Source organism: Charadrius vociferus, unplaced genomic scaffold (genome assembly GCF_000708025.1).
Source record: "Charadrius vociferus isolate BGI_N301 unplaced genomic scaffold, ASM70802v2 scaffold14, whole genome shotgun sequence".
Lineage (NCBI taxonomy): Eukaryota > Metazoa > Chordata > Aves > Charadriiformes > Charadriidae > Charadrius > Charadrius vociferus.
Window position 1 is genome coordinate 8875768 of NW_009648876.1, and position 9387 is coordinate 8885154.

Below are 9387 nucleotides of genomic sequence, written 5' to 3' on the forward strand. Positions count from 1 at the left end.
ACCGGGATTGGAGTAGCCACAGTATCTGCCACTGGGGTTGGAATAGCTGCAGTGTCTGCCACCGGGGTCGAAGTAGCCACATTGTCTGCCACCGGGGTCGGAGTAGCCACATTGTCTGCCACTGGAGTCGGAGTAGCCACATTGTCTGGCACCGGGGTCGGAGTAGCCACATTGTCTGCCACTGGAGTCGGAGTAGCCACATTGTCTGGCACCGGGGTCGGAGTAGCCACATTGTCTGCCACTCTAATTTCCCTCTTTTTCCCCTGAGGGTCCTGCATAGTACTGAGCAGTGTTTGGTAGATACTGGCCAGGGCCCAGCACAGTGCCGTAAGTTGTGCCTCTCTGGAGTAGCCACAGCATTTTCCTTTTAAATATTCTATTACTTTATCAGGGTCCTGGAGTTGTTCGAGGGTGAAGTCCCAAACCATTGGAGGTGAGAAATTCTCTAGATACCTGCCCATATTCTCCCACATGCCATGCCACCCCTGACTATCCAGCCTTGGGGCAGATCTCTGGGTGGTAGACTTAAACAGTTGCTTAACCCTAAACAAGATCTGAAAAACATTCAGCAGGCATAGCAATAGAAACATGCTGGTTTGAGCATCCCAAGGATATTCAAAGTTCTCAAGAGGTGTCATATCTGGCCCAAAGGAGAAAAGGGAGGCAAAAGAGCTGGGGAAAGTATCTCCCCCTGTTTCTCCCATAGATTGGGTGATATTATTAATAACTTCTGAAAGATGATAACCAAGGTATGGACAAGACAGCAATAGTGCATAGACACCCCAACAAAGCCACTTCAATAGTGATGTTATCATATCATAAGCTGAAATTGCAAATGACAGCAAAATTATAGCCCTGATCCCTCTCCCCGAGATAACAAACAGCATCACGGGGAGTAGATAGAGCATGTAAGAATTTGCAAAGCACAGCCACGCAAACAAACGAAGTAACATTGTAACCAGCATCTATCCAACCAATATGGGAAATGAATACAAGAAATTTGTTATTGCAATCCTTCGAGCCCCACGTTGGGCGCCCAAAAGAACTGTCGTGGTTTGGCCTCAGCCAGCAACAAAGAACCACGCAGCCGCTCGCACAACTCCCACAGTCGTGGAAAAAGAAAATGACAGGGCCAAACTCGTGGGTTAAAAGAGTGCAATTTAACAGAACAGCAAAAGGAAAAGACAAAAACGCGATTACAGTACCGCCGCGAAGCGCACCGACCGGACCCGCACCGCCGCAGCCCACCCCCGAGTGGCGACTCCTCTCCTCGCCCCGGCTAGCTCTTCTTATAGCTCGGGCATGGGTCACGTGGTATGGAATACCTGCCCCCTGCCGGCTCCGGGGGAGATTAACCCCATCCCTGCCGGAACCAGGACAACAGCTAACAACAAGAAGCAAGAAAAAATGAGCTTGGCAAAAGAATCCAGACCAAACACAGAAGTCTAACCTACAAATCAAATGGTAGGTAAAGCAGGCAGCTATACTAGCAAAGATGAAATATTGTAAGCGTAGAAAAGACTTTCAGAAAGAGAAAGAAAAATAAAAGACAGTCTTTGAAAAGAATATGGAGGAAGAATTGCCAGGATTTACAAAATTAATGAGGTACCAACACACAAGCAAGAGTCAAAAGTTACCCTTCCTCTTATGCAGATCTGTAGCCTGGGATGAGGGTGTCATCCACAGTGACAGAGAATAGGGGAGCGGTTTCACGAGAAAGACTAGAACTTGCTTTGACCCTGTTAAAAGGAACTGATGGCAAGACAAGGTGGAGGGAATACAAGATCATGTCTGAAATGTACAAGTGGACAGAGGGAGCAAAAATCAGGAGCAATTGATGTGATAATCATCTAAGACAGTAGTTGAAACTATAATAATACATAGAAGAAGGGCATAAACAAGACAGAAGGAATAACACAGGGTTTTGTACCCCTCTGAAGAGCAAGAAAAAGGATGACAGGTCCTTAACTTTACTGAAACCTGCAGCTTACATATACACACACTGAAAAAGAAAAATAGCAAGAGTACATAGGATAAATTACCTGTTTGGAAGATATTCATGTCATTTAAGCCATGAACAGATCATATTAAAAATAGAAAAAAAAAACAGCAAACCCCCTTCTGATTAAACCCACAATTATGGAGACAAATTTGCCAGAGGCTGAGAAATTCCGAAATTCTGGTACAAATGCAACCATCACAGTATATCAGAGTAGGTTTGTAGGGTTTTGGGGGGTTTGTTGTTTCGGGGTTTTTTTAAAGTAGCAGAATGTTTTTTTTAAGTTCTTCCTGATAAACAATTTTAAAAAAGAAAAAAAACCACCCCTGCACCTTCATACACTACTTAAAAATGAATAGGCACATACCCAGTGTAGTTGGGACAACACTTCATCTCCAGAAGACCAGTCTGATCCAACGCACATGCATATATGTCAATAACATGACCGTTTGTTGCAGCCCGATTAGCCAGGGCTTCAAAATGCTAAATTCAAGATGAAAATACAGTTCAGAGCAATTCATGACGTGAACTCTCCTCATCTTCATATTAAAATCTAAACTCCTGAAGTTTTTCTAACACAACATATTCACATCATATTCTGAAACAAGCTAGAAGAATATTTTTTCCTGAAGTTAAAATTAAAACTGAAATTTTCATCACCTGTATTTTTTTCCTGACCAGCTGAGAACCTGACTCACACTAGACAGACCAATGGCTGCTAATCAAACTAAAAATTACCTCCTCTTTTAAACTTTGCATTAAGTACTAGATCCAACACAAAGAATTGAATTTGTCTGTAACGACAGGCGCCTGCAATTGAGATAATTATTTAAGCTCCCATTAGAATCAGTTAATTCAACAGGTTTTAGAGGCAGTTCACCTGCCCAAACGTACATTTAGGATGAAATGAACTATGCCTACACCCGACTGCCCAACCCTCCCCCAACTACAGAGACAGTTTTAAGCAGCTGTCTTAGAAGCAGACACCCTTAGTCTAGATATATCATTTAATCACACGAATCTTCTCTTACTTAAACCAGGGAAACACTACAAAGTACTTTAATGTAAAGCTAGCCAAAGTCCTAACTCAATACGCTGAAATTTCCAAAGAAATTCCTGAAGACATACCACTATTCTGAGACAGGTAAACAAAACCACACAATTCCCACCCCCTTATACATTTGCTACTACTAACAGTACTTTACAGTGCCAGGCAATGTGAATGTTTATTTACTGGTAAGATGCCTAAAATATCACCCATGATAATCTCTTACCTTTGTACCCTTTTTAACATATTTAGCATTGTCTTTTTCAATGTCATGCCATGATCTTATAGGTAACTTCAATTCATCCCCTACAACCATGCCAGGTCCTTGTGTAGCTGGTCCTCCAATGAACATCATTATACGTGCACCAGTATTAGGAAAAGTGCACTGCAGGAAATAAAAGACAAATAAAACCATCAGGTTTTTCTACAAACTGAAGAAAAGAAATACCTACGCAGGTATTTATCACATCGATAGGATTCTAATAATAACTGTACTTTTTCCCTCTGAAAACTTAAAATGCACTGTTAATTCAAATTTTGCCTCATATAAAATGTGTAACACCTACAATTACTCTATGTATGTCAGGAATAATATCCATCAGAATCATCATACAAATTTAATATGCATCAATTACTCAGGTTTTTACACATCGATTGTGGCAGCTTTTTCTGCAACAAAACGATCTATTTACATATTAGCACAACTGTAGTTAAAGCTATTACCTCAAGGAGCCCTACAGCTATGGAAAGAGCCACTCCAGAAGAACGTAAGGGCCGTTTTCCTTGTGGAACAGGCCAAGGATCCCGTTGCAGTTCACCCAAAAGATCAGTAAGATTCATATCAATTTTCTGCACTGGTTGCAAAAATCTGTAAACAAATTAGATTAGATTCAAATTGTTAAATAAAAATTTTATCAGTTGCTTAGTAGAAATATATTAGCTATATCTTAGCAATTTCAAATTCTAGATTCTAGTCTGGATTCAAGAGCAATATCTCTGCCTCACCAAGATCACACGGTTTGGGATTACTACATACACAGCACACTCAGCTTAAGAAGTTCAGCAAAGCTCTTGTAAAACAAAAACTTGCTAACTTAGAGATAGCACCACTATCCAGAAAAACCCTACCTAGTCAAAAGAACACAGCAGATGATGGTTGATGAATCTCAAAAAGAAACCCAAGTTTCACTACTTCAGTGAAAATCAAAGGTCAGAAGATGCATTAACGTATAAAGCATTTTTCGTGCTCTCCACTACAGCCTGTCTACAAATGCAGCTATTTATCAGAAGGCAGAGACTGCAAAACTGTTTCTTTTTTTTAATTTCATCAATTTCTTCTATGTCACAGTGGGATACACAGGAGAATCAAACATCAACCCACAATTTCCAAACAAACAGAAGCGGAGGGGAAGAGTAGTGGAAGGGGGAGAAAAGGGGAAGGCAAAACTGGATATCCACATAAAAAAGGGGCACTAAAGTAGCTATTAACACTTTCCAGCATACCAACCAAGAGAAGCATCATTATTTATATATGTCTAATATGCCTATATAATGTTGTTTCAGAACACTTCCAAAGCATCATCCAGATGATTTTACTATCACCCATTATTTTCTTGCCAGTACAAACTGTAGGAAAGAAACACACTATAACCATTAGTCTCCTAGTAAATTTGTGCCTGATCAAAAGGTTCCACTGTCAATTGATTGTTTTCATTCTCATAAAACATTAATTTTTCCAGTAAATCAGTGTAGTCAAGGTATTTTTTTAGACATGTTAAGCACATTACCTGTTAGAAGGTGGTGGCTGCTGCACTTGAGGACCCCGCCCGACTTGTGAAACAGCTACTTTTGTAAGCCCTAGCATTTCCTGCAGTCAAATACACAAGATTTTATTACAAAATTTGTTTACAGACTATTTGAATTTCTTCATCACCATCACCTTGATGATTTTTGCTTGCTTTTGTACGTTACCTGCAGCTGTTTTGCAGATAGGTCCTTTGTTCCTCTGAAGACATAACTTTTGGAAATTCCTTCACAGCCAAGCTCATGAACTTGCACCATTCGGCCAAAGGTAATGAGACCTACTAATGCAGTTGGTGGCAGGAGACTCAGTGACATTTGCATGGACTCCTTCAGAGCTTGCAAGTCTTCATCTTCCATGCATGTGTCCACGACATAAAGAAATATCAAAGGCATCTGAGGACCACGCTTTAAGAAACACAAATATAATCACATGAAAAATCTTGCAATATTTACAGGATCAAAAGTGAACAAATGAAGAACATTCTACAAAAGTTTTAATTTTAATCATACGGATAATGTCAATGTTCCATCTAACTTACCTTACTATCAAATAGTAATCCATCTCTGGGGCTAAACGGGAATGAAACCCCTACCATAATGAACTCTGCACAAAAATGAAATGCTTACTACAGAAGAAAAAAAAAATTCTTTCAAGATGTCATGGTAGTTTTGAAGCATGTATAAATCTTTTAATACATAATGAGTTTTTATTGCTCCACGTAAACGTAATAGTCAAAGCTATTCACAATTATAAAATATTCCAACCTTATAACATTCTGCAGCATTTCACCCCATAATTTTACTCTAGAGATCATCATTTCTCTTTATTCTTTCTAAACTAATTTTGCTGTACTGTGAGCAAAAATCCCCTTTACTTTGCATAACATGAGTTGGCAAAAAGGAGAGATTCTGTTCAGTCTTCACTCTCCAGTTTCCATTACGTGAATACCTCGCTGAATTCTTACAAATTTTAATCTCCAAAAATGGAATTTAGAGTTTACAAATTTGCAATTGCAGATGTTTGCAATTTTGGGTTGTAGGTCCATTTTTTGTTTCTATTCAAGTAACTTCTATCCTAAAAAAGGATTAATATTAAAATTCAAACACCTGAATTGAATATGTATTAGCTGTTTTCTCTAAACCAGCTAGCCCTAAAACTAACTCATAAACATTCAATCACAAACTTAAACTCAAATGATTAATGACAGATGAATCAACAGTCAGCCAAATTTAAACTGAAATCGTTTGAGGAAGCAACAGCCATAAGCAGACCCCAGCAAAAATACAAATTAAACTCCTGGTAAAGAAACAGGTGTAACAAAAATACTACCTTTAGAAGAGACCTCTCTTTTTTCTTTTTTTTTTTTTTTTTTTAAAAAAAAACAGTCTTGTTAGCCATCTTTGTGTTCTGATAAAAAGTTATGTTTTCCAGTTCCAACTGATGACATACATGTTCAATCTACTAAAAACATATATACATGCACATATAGACTCACAGTCATTAAAACACAGTGAAGAAATAAAATTGAAATTAATTATTTCTGTACACTGCAAGGTTATAGATGTTAAAGATTTTATTTAATGATTTTACCTGTACTACATATTCAATGCTGGAGAACTGAGGTAAAAGTTCAGCTGGCTGATTCATTTCAGATATGCCGGCATAGGTAGGAGGAAACTGTAAATAAAAAACACAGAAATTAAGTATGAACAGAAGATTATAACTTTTACAAAACCAAACCATACATATGGACTACTTTCCTCTGCAACAGATGTTCACTACTGCTGTCATGAAAAAAAAAACCTCAATGCAATCTCTGAAGATACAGCTGCACACTCATACTCTTGCTGTCAATTTCAATTCACAACTACAACTTTAAAAACGCGGATTTTCACTGTTACCCTATAAAAAAGATTTTCTGTCTCCCAAATGTTTCATTTTCTTACCTGATTTCTCTGATAACAAAAGTTGCAAGCCCAGAGTTTTGCTCGATAATCCACTTGGCTATAAAAATACAATAAGAAAAGTTTACATAGCATGAACAATTCTTTTTCCACCACTGACCCTAGAATAAGTTTCTTTTAATTTTTCAAAAACACACTGACTTTGAAAAAGCTTCCTCCTTTAGGAGACAGTATATTGTCTCCTAAATACCCATATTACAAATTCAAAATAAGTGTAGTCTTACACAGACACATCGGGCAAATTATTGTCTTTAGAGAGGAAGAATGGTCTTCAAGGAAAAGCAGCAAGTGAAAAATTTAAGAATACAGACTCAGTACCTTTGTTAGAGACTTTCTGCATAGTTTTAAGCAAATCATTTTAACTCTCCCTACCTTTCTCCTTTCTCAGGCTATGCCTATTAGCTGTCAGTCTGGGACTATCCTGAATATACATTATGCCCTAAAAAAAAACAGGTTCCAACTTGACAACTATCTCTCTAGTGAAAATAACATTTTTTTCAACTGATGAGCCTACCTTCTTTTATCAACATTTTTATTAGTATTCATATAGTTAAAACAGCAAATCCAACTTGTACCTTCATGCCATACGGATGTCTTACAAAGTCCTACTCACATCTTAAGGGACAGTAAACTTTACACGTTCTCAATGTACATTTCTTGCTATCACATCTTCTCCTGTCTACAAGGACAAAAGTCTTTCTAAAATATCGTTAAATCTTTGGATAAATCCCAGCATGCTGTAAACACAACACAGCTCTGCTGAGATCAAACAATCTATACCAATTTCAGGGGCTGCAGACTATCTAGCCTAACACACTATGCCACACAGGCTTCAAAAGGCCCCCCCAAATTGAGTCTCTACACACCTTGTAAAAAAAAATAAAAATCCCATAATCATTTGCAGACATGAGACAGGAAAAACGTACACAGTTCACTGTAATATCAGGGATTTGACTGACCCTTTATGGCTTTGTCTTTCCATTATTTTTCTTCCAGCCCTCAATAAATGATAATGCTTCTGAAAAGGTTAGCTTCCACCAAGTTTGACTGCCAGTGTAGTCAACCATTGTGTCTGTTTAACAACGAAACACAATTTTGCATCTGCTTTGAAATCACCTTTACTCCCAAGCGGGGACAAGTCATTCACAAAACTGAGTGAGTTCTACAGGGTCTTTTACATCATGTCTAATCTCTCACTATCACTCAGTACCTTTCCTATGCCTATCAAACTCCACCTTAGAAATTGTTCCGTTTCTTCTCCATACTAATGTGATTGAAAACGACATATGAAACACTTCCTCTGCTTCCAATCTAAGCTTATCCATAAGTAGCTCACAATCATTTGTGCTTCTGCCAATATCACGCTTTAGCTTAAACAGCTTTCACCCTCTCTCATGCCAACTTCTGATGTATCTATCTATCTACCCACCTATCAATCACATCTTTCAGTTTCTGTTTTGGGAAACTAAACCAGCTAACCTGCTTTGGTCTACATATGGACTAAGGTCAGTAATAAATACAGTTTATTTTACTTAGAAATTTAACTATACCAGGGCCCAGTAGTTAAAAAGATACAGCGTACTAACTTCTTACCCTAGTTATTTTCTAGAGGCAAAATGCAGGAGTATACTAACTCAGAAGATGTGTAGTTCCAGAAAAATAACATACCTAATCATTAATTAAGGACGTTGTAAAGACTAGTTAAATGAAAGTTATGTTTTAGGTATATATGTTACCTATGAAAATCTATGTGCAGAAACTTGTAAGATCTACAAGTCTGACCTGTATACTCCTATGAGCAGTACTTGAACTTCCACGCACCAGATCTTTTGCAGTTTCACTTGCACTATTCTAAAGATTGTTTGTATGGAAAAATATTGGCATAACATATATATTAGGTTTACCATAAAGGATTCAGAACAGCTCGACACGTGGTCCTGCTGCACAGAACTGGCTCATACTGAATAGGAGGCAAGTCTGGCCGTTCTTTTAGTGGTGTGAAGAGGGCAGCCACTGGGACTACCATTCTTGTGGCTTCAAGACGACTTGAAGGCCAAACGTTCCAGCTGAATCTAACTCCATCTCTGTCCTCATTCTGCTGGATAAATTCCAGGAAGGTTGTCATGGTCAACTTCTCTGTTTATCACTATAATAAAGAGAGAACCATTAGCAGAACACTGAAGACCAAACATTTTTAACCACAAAATATTAAATGTACTTAATGACAGGCACACATTCAAATACTGTAACTGAGTTACAATCAATAAACAATGAGCAGAGCTTCTAAAATCCTAAAAGCAATGCACACAATTACAAGGTGAAACAGAAATTTAAGACCCCTGGGATGCAGCAACCTCTTCAAAATAACAAATATTCGACATGGTACAAGTTAAATACATAGTGTTAAAATAGCCCATCTTCTGATCACTTCTTGACTCAAGCAACAAACTTGGGCAAGAAATGTTGTAATTAAAGCAATAAGTCTAGGGTAGGTCAGAGTAGACATGCAGCACAAAAAACACACTACAAAAAAGGACTTGCTTACACAAAAAAAATACATGCTGCTGTAAGG

General features: G+C 38.1%; 1 protein-coding gene across 1 annotated transcript in view; it reads right to left on the reverse strand.

Annotated features, from left to right (window-relative positions):
* SEC23A (Sec23 homolog A (S. cerevisiae)) overlaps positions 1-8945 on the reverse strand; it is a 30846-nt gene extending 21901 nt beyond the window's left edge. Inside the window, exons 1-8 of the mRNA XM_009886962.1 lie at positions 8720-8945; positions 6798-6855; positions 6442-6528; positions 5019-5255; positions 4835-4914; positions 3771-3915; positions 3274-3432; positions 2367-2482 (exon numbers count right to left, since the gene is read on the reverse strand). Of these exons, the coding sequence (XP_009885264.1) occupies positions 2367-2482; positions 3274-3432; positions 3771-3915; positions 4835-4914; positions 5019-5255; positions 6442-6528; positions 6798-6855; positions 8720-8940 (1103 nt within the window). The 5' untranslated portion in view covers positions 8941-8945. The remainder of the gene's footprint in view (positions 1-2366; positions 2483-3273; positions 3433-3770; positions 3916-4834; positions 4915-5018; positions 5256-6441; positions 6529-6797; positions 6856-8719) is intronic.
* Between the last annotated feature and the right edge of the window lie 442 nt (positions 8946-9387).